At 38.9% G+C, this 24,912-nt stretch overlaps 1 protein-coding gene across 1 annotated transcript in view; it reads left to right on the plus strand.

The window, feature by feature from the left end:
• The window catches only part of LOC136237452 (uncharacterized), a 326,109-nt gene that overhangs the window by 247,825 nt on the left and 53,372 nt on the right, over positions 1-24,912 (plus strand). The window contains exon 14 of the mRNA XM_066027675.1: positions 7,033-7,083. Within this exon, the coding sequence (XP_065883747.1) occupies positions 7,033-7,083 (51 nt within the window). The remainder of the gene's footprint in view (positions 1-7,032; positions 7,084-24,912) is intronic.

Raw genomic sequence — 24,912 nt, forward strand, 5'->3', positions numbered from 1 at the left:
AATAGTCTTTGTCTGCCCAGCTGCAATCAACCATCTCTAACTGTCCCCCACCTTTGAGCTGGGCTGTAGAGTGCTGCATGGAGAGGGAAGCCTCTTCCTGGCTGTCTGCACTTCCATTGGAGCAGTATGGTTTCGCCCTTCATAAAGGTGAATTCATTGATGCCGTCTGTTTACGTTATGGTTTTACACCATCATTGTTACCATCGCACTGTGTGTGTGGTAAGGATTTTACCTTGTCTCATGCCCTTAGCTGCCCACATGGTGCCTTTCCAATTATCCGGCATAATGAAGTACGAGATTTGACTACTAGTTTGATGATGGAAGTGTGCCATGATGTCCAGGTGGAGCCTCACTTACATGCCCTGTCTGGTGAGGTTATGCATCACCGTTCAGCTGTGCTTGATGATAATGCCAGAGTGGATATCAGAGCAACTGGATTTTGGAGGTGCTTACATCATCGCATCTTTTTGATGTCCGCATTTTTAATTCTTTTGCAGCCTCCAATCGGTCTACCACCTTGGCAGCCACTTTTCGTAGGCATGAGGCTGAGAAGTGTCGTGCTTATCAGGAGCGTATACGCGAAGTAGAGCATGGCAGCTTTACCCCATTAGTTTTTTTCTCTTCCGGTGGAATGGAGAAAGCAGCCACTACCATCTATAAGCATTTGGCTCAATTACTCAGTGAGAAGTGGAGTTCCCCATATTCAGTGGTGATGGGCTGGCTCCGTTGCAGTTTGGGGTTCTCCTTGCTTCGCTCCTCCATCATGTGCATCCGTGGTACATGATCGCGGTCTAAGCGTCCTGGTGTGCTCCTGGCAATAGATCTCGCCGTTGCAGAGGGGCATCTACCAGTTTACTAACATTCCTGGGCTTCTGTAGCTTCTTTTAGGTGTCTTTTCTGTAGGCAATTCTTTCATTTTCCCATTTTTCTTCTAACTTGTTTTCCATGGAGACGTGTGGGTGGAAGGGAGTGCCATTAAGGCCGGAGGAAAAAAAATTTTTTTCGCGTATTTCAATAAATACTAGATGAAATTTAATTCAACAAAGTGCATTATGAATTACGAGGCATTTTTTGGCTATCACGTACTAGAACAGCAGCTCGTAAAACATTTACTGAATAGTTGTATTTTGATTAGCAAAAGTATGTGTGAAAAATCAGGAGGTTGGAAATCGCTACTACAGGGTAAACCGCGTATGGGAAGAAGCTGAAAATCGGTAGTCTCGCGTGGCCAGACCCTTTCCGCGCAGCCGCTTATCGATTGGAAATTATAAGTGCCATGCTAGAAGGGTCTGGAATAGTTCATGAACATGAAATTTTTCGACACGGTATCAGTGACAATTGATTGACTGGGTAACACCTAAGATACAAACATACAGAATGCAACGTGTGTCTTGAATGCACCTTGAATCTTTAGTCTGTCCTGATCGGCAAATCTGCTTAAAGCCTTTCGCCTACTTTCCTGGCCCAGTGGCGTAGGAAGCACGGGTGCAACGGGTGTTGGAGCATCCCAACAAATTTGTCTGCGTGCACCGCAAAGTAATTAAATAGATTACGTGATCAGGCAAAAGGGATTCTGACTTTCACGATGACGATTCCGATGTGCAGCTCGCCATTGGCTAGCTGTTTAAATGCTCGCCATTGGCTAGCTGTTTAAACACTAGCATAGGGTCCGCAATCCGAAAAATCAACTTCTACAAATCAACTTCTACAAATCAATCCCCCTACCATTGTGGGATGTTCATTGTAGTATCCCATTGCTTGATCCACCATGAAACCGGAGGTACGATTGTTGTCTTCACAGAAATATCATTTTCAGTATCTCACAAGATGCAAGATTTATTTTTAAAAACTTTGTGCTCCACACAAAGGACCGGATAAAACTTGCTACTTAGCCAAATCGTATCCAGAGTTGTTGTAGTTGAAAACTACACACAGAAATAAGTAAATGATTTGCTGGGTGCCCGGCACAGGGTTGCTTTTTTTGAAAAAACAGACAAAGAAATATGAAGTTTCGAATTCAAACTGCCCTACCACCCAGGGCAAGAGAAGCCAACTATTCCTCATAGTGTTTTGATACGGTTGGGTGCATAGTCTGTCTATGCTGTTAGTTTGGAAAAGATCTGAGACTTCTCACCATCTGGGTGACAAGCGTCAAAATTTTCTGCACTATCAAAGAATTGTGTCGCGCTTTCTAATCATTTCCAGCGCTTCTGCAGCCACAACAATCATCAATTATAGACTAAAACTATGGCAAAAGATGTCCCTAAACATTTGGTAATAGCGGTTGTCAATTATTGTTTCATCCACAGCTTCCACGCCTCGCTCTAAGCTATGCATCAAGGGAGGCAGCAAAATCGTCCAAATTTGACTTCACCTCTCACGCTCCACAGCATCTTCAAATCTTCACTAGATCACCCTACATCACCATTAAGCTTCAAAACATCCCAAAACAAACTGAAAAATGCACAAAATCTTTCATTTTTGATTCGAGCTGGGTGGAGTTGCTGGTATACTGCATCATATGAAATCACAGAAACACCAACTACCACTACTACCAAACGTTTTGATCCATCATTTATCATCATTCTAAACAAAATTAAGTGACCAGTGTGGCATCGGAAGTACTGGAAAGCACTTTGGTACCATTGAGAGAATCCCTTGAAACGACGCACGAAAATTTAGACGTTCTTCACCCAGATGGTGAGAAGTCTCATATCCTTTCCAGACTAACAGTATAGACAGACTATGCATCCAACCTTATCACATCACTATGAGGAAGAGTTGGCTTTTCTTATCTTGGCTGGTAGGGCAGTTTGAATTTGAAAATTCGTGTTTTGTTTTCTGCTTTTTGAGAGAAAGCAACCCTGCGCTGGTAACCCAGTGAATCATTTGCTTATTGCAGTGCGTACTTTTTAACTACATTAACTCTAGATAATACCTAGCTAAGCAGCAAGTTCTATCCTGTTCTTTGTGTGGAGCACGAAATTTTAAAAATAATTTTTGCATCTCACGAAATACTAAAATCGATAGTTCTGTGAAGACAACAATCGTGCCTCCGGTTTCATGGTGGATCTAGCAATGGGATACTACAATGAACATCCCACAATGGTAGGGGGATTGATTTGTGAAAGTTGATTTTTCGGATTGCGGACCCTAACTAGCATGATTATTTGTGATTCAGAAGAAGTATAGAAAATGATAGATTCACAATCCAGCACGATGTCACGTTTCTCACACGTGCAGAGATGGATAGGATTGGAGTACAAGATTCCAATTAACATAGTCCAGTTATAAAGTTTACGGAAGCGACGAAGGCAAAAGTGATGACGCAGCAAACACCGCTAGTAACAGTAATAATGTAGATAATATTGAATAAGAAGGTGTGTACTTGTGTATCAGTACCCAATTATGTGTGTTGGGTATACCCCTCTTACCTGTTTATTGATGGTATACCTAGCTGTTACAGTTACAACAACAGAGAGATCGATCCTTCTCTAGTCTACGAATTGCTTATTAAGTAGTCTGGGAGTGCCTGTTACCTCAGGGCCGGTGTAAGCACTACGGCCACTACGGCCACTATCGTAGCAGACTTTCACAGCCCAAGACAGTCATGTGAGCGCATGCCTAGCTAAGCTAATATAGCTACACACTAATAAGGTAGCTCCGTATAGTAGTTACGTCGTCATGACATACACTAATATATGTTTCTAGACAGACACCAACCATTTAACCTTTAATGCAGTAAAAGAATGTGCAACCGACTTCACGTTACCACTTGCTTATCTTCTATTGTATTCGTGTGTCTAATGATCGAAGCACGGGATGACCAGTGCGGTGGACGTTCTTCCAGCTCTGCTGAAAGGTAGGTTATTATTATTATTGGGGGTACACGTAAAAAGGCAAAGCCTGTAAAAACCTGATCAATTGTATAAACGAAATTAGGCTTTACAACATATAGAAAAGTAGTGTGACAGCTAGGGAAGTTACAAAAGTCAGTGTATGTATGAAGCAATATCTTAAAATCAACTCTTGTAAAGTGCTAAAATTGCTTCAGAATGTGGTTTACAAACACTAAAAATTCAAAATTTCCTGGGGGGGCATACCCCCAGACCCCCTAGAGGGCAGCACAGTCACTCATCATGCTTCGCACACTCATCACAATCCCTGAATCAAAACCTGGCTTGTTGCTTGACCAGCCAGTAAGAGCTTCCACCGGCCCTGTACCTGAACAACTTGTTGCTTCAGAACAGAATTGATGATTTAATTGTTAAAGCATTTACACTTAACACTAGAAAATTAATCAATAAATGTAACTGATATGTTACTATAAATGACAGTTTTTATATAATTCGGCCAAGGCCGTTCTTCCATTCTAGAGTATACACACAATATAATACATACTGAGACATTTATACCAGTACAATTGCATGTAAATTATTGTAATACAATGTTATAGGGTATTAATCCATATTTGCAATTTAGGTAGCTACTGTACTATGTGCATGTATGTGATCATTGTTTTGTCCATAAATATGTAATTTCCAATGATTTGAGCCATACAATTCTGAAAATGTCGTCAGCGTCTGGGGGCTGCGCCCCCCATGCCCCACAGACCCCCTGCCAGTGAGTCTGCCTTCCACCTCAGCACCCATGCCTGAAATATCTTCCTATGCCTCTGTGGCCTCGACATGAACTGAGCTTGTTTGTCTTTATTCAGCTGTACTTGTTGGAGATTCAGTAGCAGGTAGAAGGCAAAACCCACACGGAAAGATACTCGTCATCCCCAGAGGCTTTCTTCAGCTCTTGCTTCAGTAATCAGACTACTTTGGCGATTAAGGGATCGCATGAGCCAATTACACTCCCCGACCACTGGGTATTGTAAATATTTTTAAGTATGTGAACTATTCCAGACCCTTGTAGCGCGGCGCTTACAATTTCCAATCTATAAGCAGCTGCGCGGAAAGGGTCTGGCCACGCGAGACTAGAAAATCGGTGGGTGAATAGGTTAACTATTGAACCTCAAACCTTTTGTGGTTTGAAAGAAATCAAGCTAAAAACCAGGAAGATAAAATGAAAAAACCAACAGTGTGTAACAATTACGCAATCGAGATTAGCTAATAAAAAAACGACTACTTGTCACGCCTACCAGAAAAACCGCTTGGGGTAATGCTTTGAAAGTCACTGTACAGATGGAGTAATCATCTTAGAAAGGCTCTTAAATGGTGTAGAAGAATCAGACTTAAGGCCACGGAGTTATAACACAAAATCCAACTTGGTGTAGCAAGTGCAAGATCGAGATACTCTAATAGAGCAGTCACCCTAATAGAGCAGTCACCCTGAAGACAATTCAAGAGATCAGTTAGACGCAAGTAACCTGTATAGAGATCAGCTACAAACAAGTCACCCTGTAGAGAGATCAGCTACAAACAATCCACCCTGTAGAAAGATCAGCTAGAAGATGTTACCTTGTAGGGAGTTCAACTACGGAAAGAGATAGTTCAGCTAGAAGAAATCACTTTGTAGAGTTCAGCTACAACGAAACCACCATGTAGAGAGTTCAGCTGCAAACAAATCACCTGTAGAGAGTTCAGCTGCAAACAAATCACCTATACAGGATTCAGCTACAAACAAATCACCCTGTAGAGAGATCAGCTAGAAGAAGTTACCTTGTAGATAGTTCAGCTACAAGCAAATCACCCTATAGAGAGATCAGCTAGAAGAAGTTACCTTGTAGATAGTTCAGCTACAAACAAATCACCCTGTAGAAAGATCAGCTAGAAGAAGTCACCTTGTAGAGAGTTCAGCTACAAAGAAACCACCATGTAGAGAGTTCAGCTGCAAACAAATCACCCTATAAAAAATTCAGCTACAAACTAATCACCCTGTAGAAAGATCAGCTAGAAGAAGTCACCTTGTAGAGAGTTCAGCTACAAAGAAACCACCATGGGGAGTTCTGTTATAAATATAATAATTTGTACATTTACTGATAAAATCAGAAATATTTAAAGTATTTAAAATCTGCTTCATCTTTTCTTCTTCCTGTGGTAAAGAAAAAAAGATAGGTTAAAAAAGTCCCAAAGCTGGCCTATTGGGGTATACAAATTCAAAAAGAAGTGAAACCTAATCCAAAACAGCCAAGCTGTAAAAAAATAGTGTGGCCCTCAAAAGGCTATGGTGAAAAAAGATGTGAAATCCAAGGTGGCAGCCAAGAAATGACTGTGATGGTAGGTTAATGGTAAAATTTTAATAATGACAATTCAGGTGAATTATTGTGCCGCTTCATTAATTCACCTGAATTGTCGTTATTAAAATTTTTACCATTAACCTACCATCACAGCCATTTCTTAGCCGCCACCTTGGATTTCACATCTTTTCTCACCATAGCGTTTTGAGAGCCGTACTCTTTTTTTACAACTTGGTTGTTTTGGATTAGATATATACTTTAGAAAGTGTTCAGCAATGTGCTGCAAGATAACTTAAAGGGGTGTACACTTATGATGCCAGTTTAACACAGATGCTCAATGAACTTAGGTGGGAGTCACTAAAATCTTGAAGAAATCAAGTTTCCATAATCATGTTGTACAATATCCTCATTGACCAACATGCTTACTTACCACCTGAATACACACCTGAGTTCTACCTCCAGACATCACAGTACCAATTACAGACAAGATCATGCCATGTGTTTGGATTGTTAAAATCATTTTGTAACACTGAAACCTACAAATATTCCTTCATACCATCTACATCAAGGCAATGGAACTTACTACCTTGTCACATCTTTGAATCACAGACACTTGACCAGTTTAAATTCACATTACATGATTTTGCAACTAATAGGTAGACCTTAACTGTGTATAACCTTCTATGTGTGAAGTTTCACAGTATTAATAATAAATAAATAACTAAATAAATAAATAAATAATTAATGTCCAGTTATTTCAACACATGCATGCATAAACTTTAGAATTTCTTTGTGCAACATATACTGCAAGGTATTCACGCATAGTGTTTACGTAAGTCATTTCTTAGGTGATGATGACGATAATGATGATGATAGTGATGATGAAATGCTTGGAAGAAGTATGTTAACTTTGTGGTGTACGTGCAGTAAATTACATATTATAACTTATAATAATAAATATAATATGTAAATCAGTTTAACAAACTTTCAGCAATTTTCTTTGCTGCATATGTGACTTCGCTGAGCAAAAATCTGCATTGCAACTGGAACTGAGCCAGACTTATATCTACAGTATTATTACTCTGGCTGCTTTTCTGGGTACAGTTTGTGCAAGCCTCCGGTGACTCGTTACTATCTCATGATTTGTCAGGGCTGTTGACTAATTTACTCAAATGGCAGGGGTTCAAAAGTATGTGATCATACAAAATCCACTTCATCACACCTGTGGGTCTTGTGGGGCTATATGCAGGCCTGTGGCTTCCCATGCCATCTCCACTCATGTTTACATCCTATTGATTCCCTAACTATTGTGCCCCACTCTCTATTCCCCTACAAGTGTAGTTGTAACACACATAGCCACCTCACAGTTGAAAATTACAGGAAAAAGGTGAGTTGTCATACATGCAATATGCTTTGATATAGTGTTCCACCAATAATCGGATCGGTATTGGATCAGAGCCAGCATTTGTCATTTTGGTATTAATTGGTATTGGTTAATAAGCTATGCTGATACCGATTAATAAACACTCGTGTCAATCGTCCTCATTATAATCATCATCATAAATATTGTACCAACAAAACTTGGGTCATAATCATGTTGAGCATGATTTTAGCATAAAAGGTGTAGGGTTTGCTTTGTTAAACATCAATGTATTATGTTTGCATGAATGAATCAAGATATTCTAATAGAAAAGTCTCTGTGTAATAAACATTCTAATAGAGCAGTCATGCATTGGAAATTCCATATTTTGTCATGAAACAGAAGTGTAATTAAATGCAGGTAGTATAGCCATGAACAGGTAAATATAAAATATGCAATTGTCGGTATCAATAAAATTCACTGCTGGGTATCGGGATTGGATCAGTAGGTATATTTCTATATTAGTGGAACGCTACTTAGATATTTAGTATAGTACTGTATAGTAAAAAACTTTGACGGTAAAAAACTTTGATGAATTTGGTGAATAGTGTTCAATTCGCCAAGGTTTTTTTTTCGCCAATTATTTACATGATCACACAAGCATATTGAATCTAGCATTGAGTAACTAGAACTTGAGATGAAGGTCAGCTCGTATAACCATGCAATAAAGATCGAGCTGACTTTGGGGATCTTGATCTTCCTATAAATGTGTCCCACACTTGTAAGTGCTCCTTGGGATAGCATTTCCAACCGGCTTCCTGTTCACACGTCAGTTAGTTCGTCGTCTAGTTATGGATTTGGCCAAACACTTTGATATAGGTGAATACCTCTACTACTGGAGTTCACTGAGAAGCAAATACGGTCGCTCTTGGCATCGCAGGAGATAGAGAAGCACGCCTTTGCTAGCACATCGTTAGATCAGTAGCTACAAAAGTACTGCTACAACAAAAATGCTAGCTACATGTACCTATACACTTACTACACTACTTAACTGATGAGTTGACACGTTGTTGTTTTATCCTTGCCGAGATCCTTACGTACCGTACAGTAAAAACTTTGGCGGTAAAAAACTTTGGCGAATATTATTTCAATTGCCAAAGTTTTTTACTGCACGGCATATAGCTCTATGTGCGGTGTATAGCTTGTGTGCATGATACAAACCAGTGGCACCATAGATATTGTATGTCATATGGATTGGAAACTCCCGTATTATTTACATAGTGATGTCATGGGCCATCCTTGTTTCACTGCGTGTAAACTTTATGGCTTCGACAGGTGGAAGATTTTGCTGTTCTTGTAACCAGTAGATTAGTGTTTGTTGTTTACAGCTGGGTTAGTTACCACCTACTCTAATTGGAGGCTGGACTGGGTAGGGAAGCTGGAGGGTAGTAAACAACAGCGTTAAGAAAATTCAGATTCAAAGGTGAAATATGGTGTTTCAAAACGGTTGTGGAAATTTCCTGAATAAACAGAAAGTGCAGCGTTGTTTCTTTGCTGCTGTTTACACCACTTGTAGCAAGTAAGTGTAGTAGGCTAGCTAGATATTCACAGCTTCACTGTATATTTCCACTGTTTCGACAAAACTTAAAAAAAAAAACAGGCACTACTTTGTGCAATTGTTTAGCTCAAGCTGAGCAGTACTGGAGCATAAAATCTATTTCAATGTATCACACATTTCTTTGGTTGTGTAAATGCGGTGATGAGAAGATGGCTAATAGTACTGCTGCTGAAGTATTAGCTGGTGCGTACCTGCCATTGTCATCTGTCGTAAACAATGTTTCTCCCAATGCCCACAGACACGCTGTGTTCTTGTTCAGTACACAATGCAACACAATAAACAATGTAAAAGGAATATCCACGCCTTCAAACTGGTCTTCAAACAAGCCAAACAGCCACTCAGTACATTTCCTAATGCATTGGTGCACCATAACTAGGATAGCAATATAATTTAACGGGCACTTCCAACCCATTAGGAATGCATACATTATCTATGGTAGCACATCCATAAGCTTTGAACTGCCATTTCTACAAGCTTTAAATAATTATGCAAAATAGTCTCAATGGTTCACATATTCCATAATATCTATTATGCTTTGTACACATTGATTTCTATGGTCTGTTCACATTAAACTGACCCCTTGATTTTCTAAAGAAGCATTGTTATGTAGAGCCAGCTTACAAAATGTTCAGTAGAACTTATAAAACCCTTTAAATTCAAAATTATTTATTAAAAAGTGCTTGATCAAGTGAGTTGTGAAGTTTTAACCATACATATTCAATAGGGACAAGTTCAGATGCACAGGAATGCTTAGTAAATAAAAACCATGGTTGCCCAACCACACAACCATTGGGATAGAATGCATTTTTACCACTTCATGGGGTTAAAGTGACTATAATGTATAAAAGTGGTTTATCATGTGTTTCAGTAGTACTGTATGTTAGGGATCATGGAAAATTGGCAAAAAAAAAACAGTTTCACAATACCATACTGATGCCTTAGCAGTAACTAAGCCTAAAAGTGCCTTCAGTAATAGATTGCTACAAAACTTTTAAAAAGTTTTTATTCAATGGAATTTTCTACTGATTAACTAACTCCTTGATGCCTTCAGATGACTGTAACTTGATAACAAGGCTACAGGCATTTTTTTTACTATTCGAGTCACTTCAACCCAACAGGTGCTTTTGGCATACCACAGTACATGCACTGCAAACATCATGGACTTACCTTTGTCCTCCTTTGTGTCCCATTTCGTTTTGCTGACAACCCAAGCTATTGATTCATGAAAGCTCGATGGCTTCTAGGAATTGTCCATATTTTTGTGGTGACTGGATTGATTGCAGATGTGCTTCTTCTACTCTTTTTCATTTGTAATGTTTGTATGTAATGCTGTCATATGGGATGAACATACAGTACAGTCCATTTATAACTTCACACATGCATGGCTTTTTTGGCATGGCACCACACGATTTTTCCCGTGGTAAAAGCAAAAGTTACATGTGGGACTGTTCATTGCCACGCCGCATGGAAAAAGAGATTGCCACGTCATGACAGTACCATGCATGGAATCCTCTAATTGCTACGCGTGGCTAATATTAGCCAATTCCACACGTGGTCATGAGGTGAAAAGCCAAACTACATGTATACTCACTGTAGTTCACTGTGAATTGCATTATTAAAACTCAATTATTAACTAACAGTTTGTATTTTACAGGTCACACAAGGTCTCTTTTACACACCAACATGGGATCTCGCACGAGGTGAACCGGACTAACCCATTTAGCTCACGTACCATTTTTCTTTGGGTTTAGAATTCTACTTGTACCTGTATATATTTTTTCTCTATTAACTAGTAATATAGCAATGGCGATACATATAGTAGTATGTAAAAATGCAGGTGTAGAGTATCAGTAGAATCTGTAGCTGAGGTGAATTGAAGTCTCCTTCCAGTCCTCCACGGAACACTTTGATAGTGAGTGAAGACCATCCTGTGTAAGACACAATGAAATAAATACAATGCACAATATTTACTGTAGCTACAGTGTATACAGAAATTTACCTTCGAACATTCACTAGCTAATACAGTTGTAAAACGTTCGAACATTCGAAGCTTCAGTGTTAGCTTTCAAATCACAGGTTTTCAGCACATCCTACGTAAGTTTTATCTTTTGTAAGCATTTTGGAAAGTGCATAGCAGCAGTACTGAATGACACAATCGATCAATTGCAAATGGGCGTGTCCATTATACTACAATCACGCATAGGTAAACACCAACTAATGGCTAAAAGGACATTTCCATGCATTATCTATCACTATATAAGGTGTTTTAAGGCTACAACTACAGTAGCAAGCTAAACTTTGATGGTTCAAGAGTGGGCGTGGCACACAAAGATTGATCACTAAGAGCGCACTGCAATAAAGATAGCAATGTTTATTTGTAAGTCTTTTGTTGAGTGTGAGTGCATTACAAAACTTCGAAGGATACTTTTATAATTCAAAGTTTACTTGAACTTTGAACCCATGAAACATCCGAAACTTCATCCCAGCCCTTGTACATGTAACAATTTTGTTGTTTATACGACTGTACACACGTGGTTGACAGCCATGCGTTGCAGTCAGTGAGGGCCATGCATGGCACACCATGTGCATGTGCCACACAGCAAACTTAGCGTGGGCCACACAACAACCCTGGTGTGGACCATGCAACAATGTTCCGTGGCAAGCGCTGTGGTGCTGCATGACGCCATGCCAATAATTCCATGCATGTGTGAAGTTATAAATGGACTGTACTGTAGCTGAAATCAAAGCGCAATGGCTACTTTACTTTCAAGTCAGTAAATGATAGTTGGGGTGCATGTTCAGTCAAAAAGATTACCTCTGGAAACATCCTTTCTTTTGATGTACTATGTATGGATTCACCAGTCATACAAAAAAATAAGTTAAGGAAGATGTGACCCAGTCTTGGGAAACTTATATATCACCTATTAATTTACTTCACTCACCTCAACGTAGACCAACCATCCATTCTTCCTTTTCAGCACTAGGTAGAGCCTGATTAACCACCACCATCAACTAATTGTGGTTGGGGTTGGTAGGTGTACAAGGGCTCCGTGTGTGGGGGGGAAACTTAATAGGCATTTATTTTGTTGAGCATTCAACCATACAAACATCAAGCTTGATAGTGAACCTGTTTATGCACAATAGCTCAAATTATGTGAGAGCAACTGCACAAATATGCTTGGGTGTTAGACCACCAATTAAAGTTAGATTGCAGGGAAGAAATGAACTAAGGACCTAATTTTTATACATAATATGGACAGACACCTACATGGAGCCCTCATACTGTAACATCCCACTCTAAAGCAGGATGGAGATGTCAACTGAGCAAAGTTGATGGCACTGGTAAGGCTCCTACCAGTAGAATTTAATGTACACTTGACACACTGTACTTTTTAAATGATTTGTATCTTTAATAATCTGTTTTAAACCATGAGTGGATGATAGCACCTCCACTTAGTACTGATTGATCTAGCGATGGCTCCATCACAACTGCACCACCTGCAATACTCCAAACACTGTTATGACACCACCATTACAAATATGACTTGCTTGCAATCACCCTGAGTAGAGAAATACATGTACTCACTTTTGGTTAGTTGCACATGTCATAGTTACCATAATATTGTAATGCATGATATTAACTGGTTTCATTACTACTGACCTGAAATATATGAGACCAGATCTGCAAAAACCTGACACAACTGTGCATTTTTCAAATTCCTGTTTATTAAACATTTATAATATACTACTAGTGAATTTAAAAATTGTTAATTTAGAAATGGAAGTAGGGATCAAGTGATAAAAACTACTGAAACAAGTGATTTGAATGATGGCAACTATTACAACATAGCTTTGTGGGGAAATCCTTACATTGGTATCTCACCACGTCACCATATATGTTCAATGCCAAAGTAGGGATTTCCCCACAAAGCTATGTTGTAATAGTTGCCATCATTCAAATCACTTGTTTCAGTAGTTTTTATTGCTTGATCCCTACTTCCATTTCTAAATTAACAATTTTTAAATTCACTAGTTTGTTAACTTTTTTTGGTATAGGTATATAGCTATTACTGATCTTTAGTACTGACTGCTCTATTAGAGTATCTCGATCTTGCTGCTTGCTTTATGCAAGCTGCTCAATTACTAAATTGAAAGGCATGCAGGGTTTCTATCTCCTGTTTTCTACAATTAGTTACAGCTGGACCATTAATAATGGGCGTGGTCCACTGATCGTTAAGTACGAGCGCGCGCTCTGATTGATAAGGGCGTGGCAGTGTGTTCTTACTTCACTAGGCTGTTTGATCGCTTTGCAAGTGTTGCTATACAGGCATCTACTTGCCCTTACAGTACGGAATCCGTTATTAGTTTTGTGGCGTCCGAATACGGCTGCTCTAAGGAAAGTGTCGATACGAATTATTAACGCCTCCGTGACTGGAAAAGAAGAAGACGATCCGTAATTGAAGATAAAAGGAAAGGCAAAGCGCAGAAGGCAGACACTCGTCGGAACCCGAAAAGGCACATCCCAGCAGCGAGTTAAATATTGTGGCAAAGAATGGTGATCCTTCGCTGCTTCGTTTGGCCTGTAGCCTTGCGAATGTGGTCAGGCAGGCTGGCAGGCAGGCAGGCTGGCAGACAGACGAAAATTTCTGTTTTAGCGATTTTTTAGAAATAAAATTCCAGCACTTTTCTAGTCGTTTCCTGATATATAACGCTAGAAATAAAGTTAGAAACTTGAAGACTCTTTAGTAAACGGTTTATTTGCTGTGTGAGATATTTCTAGGATAATTTTTGAGGAATCGAAATTTGAGGCGCGCGCCAAATCCACCCGGATCCCTACTTAAACAGTACTATCGTACTGTTTGATAGTGTATCTTCTGGCAAAGTTTCACCCTCATATGCCAATAACTTTTGAAGTTACAGCCCTGCAAAGTAGCAACAACAGAAAAATAGATTTATATAGCAAATATAGGGAAAATATATTACAGGCACTTACAAAAACGGTTGTAAGTTACCAACGGATTGAGGTATGGAGCAGAAATTTAAGCAGTAAACAAAGAGCTATATCGTTGCAGTATTGGAAGCTATGGGCTTTAAACAAAGACGATTTTGTATGCCATTAGTAGGGATTCTTTTGATATACATACATTACATGAAACTACGCTAGAAAGTACTAGACTTCTAATTTTAAGTATATTATATTTACACAAAAACAAAACTAACCTTGTGCAAATCCGTCCATAACTTTTGCCTTGTTGCTGGTATTCAACTACGTACAATAAATGGTGAATAAGCTTTCAATTTAGTGATGCATGTAATGATATACAAGATCAAGTGATGGCATTCTTTAAAAGGAGTAAAGCGATGGCTTGTAACAAATTACATCATGAAGAAGACAGATTGTCACCGGTGTTGACAAATCGCTTTGCTAGTTGAAAATGGTAAGTTCTTACAACTTAGATAGTTCTGCATTTCGTATGTAGCCTGGCTAGCTGGGCTACATACGAAATGTAGCCTGAGCAGCTCCTTTGATCTGAGGTGTGAAAGTGCTACATTTAATAGTTACATTACAGCTACTAGAGATTTACTGATATAAAATATTAAAATACCTGAAGAACGAGGGCCACAGGCACAAGAGCTAAGGGTGCATATGTCACCAAAAGCCAACAGAGTATCACTCTAGGCACACTTACCTGATAGGTGAAAGAACTACAGAGCACTCAACCTGTTCCTTTTTATACATCAGTATCTGATGATCCATAGTAGTTTTAATAGCGCGCACAGGCTAATAACTATTAGAATGTTATTCATACATAATAATGCTTTACACATTGCCAGGAAAATTCTGATTCTGGGATTCAGTTATGAATCTATATACTAATTCCCAATCGCCCACGCACACGTTTTTCAAGCATTGTTCCATCATTCTTGGTCAGATTCCAATCGGATCGGTACCATTCAAATCTAAAATTTGAAACAAATCTTTTGATCTCAAATTGGTGGCGATTCGTGAAACTACGGGAAATACCCTTTAAACCACTGTAACTACCCGAGGAAGACACAAATTTGTCCAAAACTTTCTGGAGACCCTTATCGCGTTATCAGCCTTCCCCATCCCAGCCTACACTAGACTTTCTCTCCCCTGTGTATGACAGAACAAGAAACGTAAAAATCAAGGCCATAAAAATTTCAAATGCAAACTCCTCCCAGGTTTCCCCCCCCCACCGATTAGCTTCAAACTCGCTAGACCAACTACCCATCCAAATCAATGTGTCATAAGGTGGTTTTCGTGTCTATCATTATGTGCTAACCTTGGTTGCAAGATACTTATCACTATCAATGGCCATTATAAGTTTACGATACGCGTATACGGCATCCCTGTATGCACACATTACCAATAGAAATCAGATGACATCATGGTTAAAATTTAATATCTAAAAGCTTACAGTGAGATAGGATCAATCACTTTTTCATGATTAAACCAATGACGTCAGCAAATTTGATCATGTGATCTGGTGTGTATGCTATCATCTGGCAAACACACTTGCTAGTATAAAAGGAGAGATTCATAGTGGGTGTGGCCAGTCTACGACTACTTGACAGAGACTACACAAGGAAGATTCACTGGGAATACACACTCTGCACCTTGCTGCGCTCGTTACAAGGATAGACGTTCGAGGCCTACACCACTGTGTGCTAGATGAAGTATAACTACTGCGACACGAAGACAGGAAGGAAACAGTTAATAAAGGAGAGTATTGTAGTGGGTGTGGCAAGTCTACGAGCGATGATTATTTCTATCAGGCTGCTTAACAGAGACTACACAAGGAAGACTCGCCGGAAATACACACTCTGCACCCTGCTGTACTGTCCACTACAAGGATAGACGTCTTGAGGCCTATCCCGCTGTGTGCTAGAAGAAGTATAGCTACTGTGACAAGAAGACAAGCAGGTCAGGGACTACAGACAGACCTAAAACAGAGGATTACTAGTAGCAATACTGCAAGGGAGAAGGAAACAGTCAACAAAGGATAGTTTCATAGTGGGTGTGGCAAGTTAACACTCTGACCAGGCTGCCTACAATGACACATTCTGCACCCTGCAGGATAACACCTTTGTGAACGAGGAAAATTTCATTCAACTACTCTAATAGAACATACATCTACCTTACTAGGTGATGAATCGTGGGGACAAGATCATTTAGTTGCTATTGCAGTCTACAATGTGTGGAGAGACTTGGTAACTCAACAGGGACAGCTGAAACTTCCAGAAGCTCTACTGAGCAACCACTCTTCGTATGAAGGATTCACCTGGGCTATGCTGATATACAACTCTTCACATATGTGACTGAATTTTGGAAAATCACCCATATGGGCGTGCGTGAAATAATTAGAATTTTCATGTTTAGTGTGTTGCTAATAAGAGTAGGGAACAAATTTAAAAATATTTCAAGAATTTTCTTGTAATTTAAGGTATTGAGAATGGCTTAAAACCATCAACAAGTAGATTTGTACTATAAAGTTTGTGATTTGATCATTAAATATTTTAGGTGTCAAATGTGCCCATATGGGTGATATTCCAAAATTCGGTCACATATGCTGGTGTTGACCTTCTTGCTCAGTACAGCCGATTAACTTGAATACCTGTACTCAATACTGTACTGCATACACACTTTGTCATGTAATAAGTAAACAGCACAACAATACCATGACTACGATGTAGAAATGAAACTCCAATTCAGTTACTCAAATTGACAACACAATTTATCTGAATGTATACCACTATATGTGACAAATGCAAGTTGAATTAGAATATAGCTCATTGTGGTAATGCACCAACCATTGGTCAACTGATCCTCATACCACACTCTTATGTTAGTTCATGCAACATCATCCAAATGAAGTAGAGTACATCCCAATTGTGGTATTTGTCTGCTGCTCAAAACTAATTTTATGTATGTGCATGGTTGAAATGGGACCTGCATGAGTACTGCACAGATGCACAGAAATTTTAGTGCACAAGGCCAACCTACATTATAAAAGCTATAACATCAGTCACTCCTTGTTCATGAAGCCACCAACATTATAGCTAGAGTTTAGTGCCACACACAATTGAAGAGATTATGCGTAATCATGACTTTGTTGGTATGTAATGATGTGATTACTCCTTGATCATTAGTAATGTTCAAACTTTAAGTGTATTCACACAATAGCACATAATTGTCTTAGTGTCACGTGCATTTTGCGTGGGTACACCTAGTGTGTTAATATTTTATACTACATTAAGCCTACTAACTTTGCTATTTGGACAGTAAGTAAGTTACTATATTAAGTTAAGTAGTTAGGACTGCAAATTACAAATATAGTTCTCCTCTTTGTGTTATTCCGTGGTCTGTTCAATTGCTGACACATGATGGGTAGAAATCAGGAGAATAGGTCATGATGTCATAAAGCGTACAATCTTACATAAGTAAATTGAGTCCATTGATAATTACATGCTGCAAAACTTAATGTGCCGGCTCCTTGCACAATTGTAGATGCTGAAATTGATTGAATTTACTACTAGCGATTAAGAATAGAGCAAACAATAATACAGGTACCCGAAAATAAGGTTAGCATTTATTCTAAATAATGCCCTATTGCAAAAATCACCATAGTTTTGCTTGGGTTTGGTGGGGCTAAGTACTTGAAACAATTTCTATACTTAGTGACATACTATTTCTGACAATAAATATAACACTAAACTTCACAGTTTACTGGACCAAAACTCTATGGCAAATGTACAGTATGCATATGTTACGCAATTATTGTGATGTCATGACCTACCCCCTGGGTAGAAATATGCATCTACACATTGCCCAAATGATTATTTTACTGATCATTCATCATTTAGTCACTGTCAACTAATCAAAACTTAGCACTACACTGACTAACTTGTAAACCCAAACAAGTTAAAGGTTATATATATATATATATATATCATACCTGTGGTGAAGATCAAAAGTGCCACACTGTGGTATATAACTGGTATACCACACTTTGTGTCTATGCTTACCATATATGGTACATACCATATTGCACAAAATCCTTACCTAAACAGTAAACAGGTCTCTAATACAGTACAGCTCAAAAATAACTTCACAGCACGTACGTTTTGCACAATTTCCACACGCGTGGAGTGAAGCACGCACACGCAAGCTTGGCCTAGTGTACACGCATCGGAACGCGTGTCTTGTTGCACGCGTGCAACAGTTATTCACACGCACTACGCGTGCATATTTCTTGATACGCGTGGCTACACGAGCACGCGTGGCGTGGGTTGCATTTAGTACGTGACACTGTGGTTACAGGAATTCATGGTTGACTTTCATATCGTTAGCATGTACAGTACGAGTCTTGACGTAGCATGGTTTACAGTAGTCATTAACCTGTCCTAATTTTGCCATAACTACTTTGTAATATTTTATTACGTTTGTACACTATACGTACTGTAGCTACTGTACCTTATGAAGCACACCAAAGCATGATGTATCTACTGAACTTATTTACTGTAATCTGTAATAGCTAGCTACATATTAACAATGTTGTATAATTTACAGGTAGCTACAGTCTCTATCCGGATCAGCATCAGCCATGAGTAGCTAACCACCGTTCCTAGCCCATCCTCCACAACTGCAATTATAATATGTTGCTATTATTAACATTACAGTATCACATTTTGCTGCATAGGTAGCAAAAGAAAAGGCTATTCAAGTCTTACAGGCCATATTGTCAGCTATTAATACCTGAACAGGCTGCTGATGTTGCATTTCAAAGCTGCCCAAACTATGACTGGATAATGCAATCCCCAGGGAACTACACTGCGAAGTGCTATATACCACTATAGCTATATTTATAATTGTCTTCGTGATCTATCCATGCAATTATACTGATCTTACCTGCACTGACAGACCTGTCAGCGATCAATAAATATAAATGAGCAAACTAGCAATCAACAATTAATCTAACTGTTTAAAAAATATAGTTTCTAATAAGTACAGAATCCAAGAATTTAGTAGCAGCCAGCTACAACTCATAATACAACTCATTAACCTATTATTCCAACTGAAGCGATTCTAATAAATTCACTCGTTTATGTATGGAGTGTATTATTCCTTGTGTACCGCATGGCTAGAAAGTTTGTCATAGGATAAAAAGTTGTGCTGTGATAGGTTAGTTGTAGTATATTTATTAGTTTGAATAAAGAATTAAGGCTTATCTATTTTATTTCGTCCTTTTCCATTTTCTATTGATAAGCACCATTGCTGGGTGCTGTGAGCAGAATACTTCGTTGAAGTTATATCAGGTAAATAATACATCATGCACAGTGTAGAAAGTTTCCATATAATTATAACAAGCCAGCTCAGTAGTCCACGGCTTGCTTTGTAGCTTCAGCACTTCAACTTGAACATCTTCGAATTTAGCGGTACGTGCTTCAAAAGGCTTCGTAGTTATAGCTACTTCTGTTACTGTATACCTGAAATGAAATGTTAAAGAAATATACATTAAAAGTTTAGCAACATACCTCTTAATTTGTGAGTTTAGAACGTGAGTTTTTCCATTTTGCCAGCCGGGGAAAGGGGGGCTTCGCCATACCTGTCTTCAATAGCAAAGTAAACATAATGCAATACCAGCATAGCATTCGTACATTAATATACTGTACACTGTATGCACTTTTGTGGCGTAATTACAATTGTGTATCCACCGGTGGGGACTATTCTACGGAACGGAACGGAACGGAACGGAATGATGGACTAAACCACGGAACGGAACGCTTTCTCAAATTGAAGCTTGCAACTTACCATTGCTGAAACTTCCCTTATAAGTTAGCAGTGGCATCTCCAGTGGGTGATTAAACATAAGATAAAAAGAATTAACGGATCGATTGTGGGTTTTTGTTGGTTGTCATTAGTAACGAAGTATTATTGTGGGATGAGCTGTATCAGTGATGTTCATCCATACGGAAGGGAACTTTATGTGAGCTGTTTTTCTTATTTAGACTTTAGAAAACAGTCTGGGCCGGTCTTTCAAGTCATAAGTCAGTGTATAAATAAAGCAAGCAGGAAGATACTGGTAACAGGAAAGAGCCAGCTGAATTAAAACTTGAAGAATTTTGTGCAGTGTGTGAGGAGCAAATATTTTGGCAGACCGCAAGGAGGGTATACTCTGCAAACATCACTGAAGTGTACATGGAGTTATTTATATATTAACAGCTGGTGCAGTGGACTAATGCCGTATTCAATAGTGAGCTGATTTTATCTGTTGCACAATTCAAGGATGTGTCTGACTGCTAGCCTTGAATCAGGCTAAATGCCAAAACTCCAAGATCAGCCAAATCTCTATTATAAGCCGCATGTGAAACCATGCCCGTAGCCACCAGGCAAACGTGATTTGGACCAGGATGTGTGTGTAATTTCAATGTATCTAGTCAGACCTGAAATGGAACACTCACATTAATTACATACTACCTAAGAATCCTAGGATTTCTTAAGTGTAACATTTCACATGCTTCACTTCAAACAAAACAGGTTAAATTTGTTCGTTTATTTTCAAGTGATTCCCAGTCCAGCTGGTCCATGAAATTACAATGGGATCGCATGTATTTGTTACATTGCGGGCTGTCCTGTGTTGGATCTACTCTAGAGTTGAAATTTCAAGGTAGACTCACTGCCAATGTACTGACACTAGTACTGTTGTAGCATGTTTAAGTGGAGGACAAATGAAATAGTAATGCTAGATTATTTATGTATACAAATTTTTCATAATGAAATTGATATCCCATTTTGATTTTTACTTCCACTTAGCAACATATTCAAGAACAAGAAGCTACCACACTTAATCTCCAACCACTGTCATTAATTAACCAAGATCTCACTAGTCTGTAATTCACCTTACTGTAGTGATTTTATTGATTCATCTGTATGTTTTCTTCATTTTCCTTTGAAGTTGTACCAAGAGTTCATAATAAGGTGGAGAGTGTCTAACTTGAATGCTTTCTTCATTTTCCTTTAAAGTAACACCTCGGCCTTATTTCAGAACAAAGGCTTTACCTTCTTCAGCAACACTAATCAACAGTTTTCTATCCCCCAGTAATGATTTGATGAAAGGTGAACTTTACGCAGGGTGTTTGCAGGGTGTTTGTACAGCCATACTGAGAGTTAGACACTCTCCCCCATACAAATCAGTATTACGAACTCTTGGTTGTACAGTATCGGTAAACAAAGATAAGTTTCTCTCCCATCTTATTCTAGGATTTCTATTGACAAGGAAAATTCAATTATTTGTATACAGGCTCAAAATTGAGAAAACATAGAGAGTGAATTAATATTATACAGTCAGTTTGCTTTTGGATATTTAATGTCTCCAACCACAACAAAAATTCGATGAATCCATGCATCTCATCACTGGTCGTCTGAACATTCTGAAAGTGATACCTCACTCAATCAACCATATATTCTGTTTATTAGACTGAATAAAGTCATGATTACCTAAACAATCACTTAATTAATGTTTTATAATTATCCTATTCCATTTTCCTGGAAGTTCCACTGATAAAATGCAATTTCAGCAATGATAGCAGCTAGCCAAGCTGCAAGTTGATTCAGAAAGCGTTCCATTCTGTAAAATAGACCCCATCCAGAATTCAACTCAGTACTCAGGCTGAGATATCTGACAATAGTCCACTACTCTGTTAATGAATCATTGATGTTCACACAATATAGCCTCCTTGAGGTATCTGAATGTTTGCTCCTCACACACTGCACAAAATTCCTTTAGATTCTGCTTAGACTGAGTTGATTCAGCTTGTCACCATACTTGTTTCCTTTGTAGTGTAGCTATACGCATACTGATTTATGCCGATTAGAAAGGCTGGGCCTCAGACTGTACATTCTAAAGTCAAGTAAGTAAAAATAACTCACATACTAGTAAAAACAAGTCATGCATTAAGTTCCCTACTTGATATATCCGAAGATGAACACACTGAGTCAGCTATTCCCACAATTAGTACTTCGTTACTAATGACAACCAACAAGAACCCACAATCGATCCTTAAATTCGTTTTATCTTTCTTGGGGTACGTTTGATTACCTGCTGGAAGTGCCACTGATAACTTGTACAGCAATGGTAAGCTGCAAGCTTCAATCTGAGAAAGCATTCCGTTCTGCAGTTTAGTCCATCATTCCGTTCCGTTCCGTTCCGTTCCGTAGAATAGACCCCACCGTATCCACCTTACTTACTGTACGAAGGAACCGTAATAGCGTGCACGCAGACAGCCAATTTGACAACCAAAATCGCACGCGTGATGTATATGTTGCATGAGCGTTGGAGAATCTACACGAGTGCACTAGTCTGTGTCCTGCGTATTAACGTGTGGCGTGTAACATGTAATTTTATTCTCCACGCGTGCAATGTTAAGCTGCACACATTTTGGTGTTCTGTACCACGCGTTTTTACTCGACGCATGCATGAAGTTGTATTTGAGCTGTACTGTAACAATTGCCTAAATCAACCTACAATTATTCACCTGAGTAAGGAGAAGAATTTTCGATGAACTCTTGTCTGCTTCGTGGATAACTCACTAATTCTGAGTAGATTAGCGTGGCACCACTAAAGAGTCTAAAACATCTGACCCATCAAGGATTCCTACTGATTTTGATCTTCAACAGGTTCTGTTTCACTATAAATTGCTATCTATAATCATTTCATCTACTGCGATATAGAATATAACAGTTATAACATGATTACTCGGGATATGACTAAATATATGCACTCTCACCCGAGTGCTGTGTGCTCTTGTGAGTTGTGCATATATTTTAGTCATATCCCTCATAAGTATGTCATAGCTATACAATGAATATATATATATGTACCACTCAGTGTGGGCAGTTCAAAGGTGCCGCCAGTGCCATAATTTGTATATGGCACTGCTGCAGACCACAGCAAGTGCATTATAAGTTATAACACACTGATAGCGGTTTTGCAGACCGTAACAAGTGCATTGTAAGTTATAATGCACTTATTGCAGTGCAATATACAGATATTGCACTGGCTGCGGTTTTGTGCAGCATTGCACAAGTACTGTCAGCCGAGACCACTACGACACCTCGCCCAATGGTGGAAAGGCGCTTAACAATTCACTCAAATTCTTTTATAGCCCAACATGTAAAAGTCGATTGTGAGTCCATAACGGCCTAACATGTCACCAGATCAAAGGACAACCAAGCAACTAATGGCGATTGAAAAAGCCAACGCAGTAGCCAAAACTCCAGTCTACGCATATACTGTATAGCATACTTATAACCTTACTAGTCTCATGCCATCCAAGCCTAGATTAAACCATAGTCCATCTTCGACAATGAGTCAATAAAATTGTTATAATTATTCTAAATAATACTCACTTTTACATTCAATTGTGGCAGCCAGTTTTTGTCTTGCCACTAGATTTGTGTTTAGCCTGTGTAGATAGTAAGAATTAGACTAGTATAGTGGTTCAGTAGTTAGGTTTTGTTTACTTTGACTGTTTTTAGCTGCTTTTCTTCTAGAGAACAATCACAGGTGATGAAGTTGATCACGTATGTTGAGCATCACCAATGATGGAAAGGCAAACAGCAAAATCCAGCTTAGTGCTATAGCCCATAGTATACTAGCATACTAGCTTTGATCAACACGATATCTCAGGTGGCTGCAGTACTGTAGAGGGAACATCACCACAACGTTCGGCTCGGTCACCCAAAATTGATGTTAGAAACTTCACCTTTATAAGAAGTGCAGCTGCCTTGTGAGACTCTCCAATGAGTGGTACATAACAGTTATACAACGTACACTCATGCTCTGCCTGTATGAATGCACTCACTTTCGGGCCTCATGGCTCTCAGGTTCATGTGTTTAGATTAGGCAGAGCACTCGTGGCCATTGTATAACTACGTATGTAATATACATGCATATACTATTATAGTTATACAATGGGTACGAGTGCATTTATACAAGCAGAGCAAAAGTGAACGTTGTATAACTGTTATGTATAGGTGGGGAGAGACTCGCAAGACAGCTGTGCCTCTTATAAAGGACAGGTTTCAAACATTGATTGTGTGTGACGAGCCAAACACTGTGGTAACCTTCTCTTTACAGTATTTCAGCCACCAAAGATATTGAACGATAGTACACTATGGGATACCTATAGCACTAACTTACATTCACTGTTCGATCCTAGTGCTCAGCATATATGATCACTTGATTGCCTGTGATTCTCTCTCGAGAAAAAAAACGACAAGTAATAGAAAGTTAGAATAAGCAAAACCTAACTACTTAACAATACTAGTATTATTTCTTTCTATCCACACTGGCTTAACTTGAATCTGGTGACATGACAAAAACTGGTTGCCACAATCAAACATTATGGTGAGTACAATTTAGAATATAATGGTTTAATTGAGTATTTGTTGAAACTGACTACTGTTTAATCTGGACTCAGATGGCACCAGACTAGTAAGGTGTATTAGTATGTTTATACATAATATTATTTGGACTAAAATTGTGGCCACCATGTTGGCTTTTTCAATCTCTATTGGTTGCTTGGTAAACATTATACGTATTAATGACGTTATGGCCCACAATTGACTTTTACATGCCAGACTATAAAAGAATTCGAGTGATTTATAAAGTCTCTTTCCACCTATCAGGTGAGGTGTCGTAGTGGTCTCAGTTGCTAACACTT

Source organism: Dysidea avara, chromosome 1 (assembly GCF_963678975.1).
Source record: "Dysidea avara chromosome 1, odDysAvar1.4, whole genome shotgun sequence".
NCBI lineage: Eukaryota > Metazoa > Porifera > Demospongiae > Dictyoceratida > Dysideidae > Dysidea > Dysidea avara.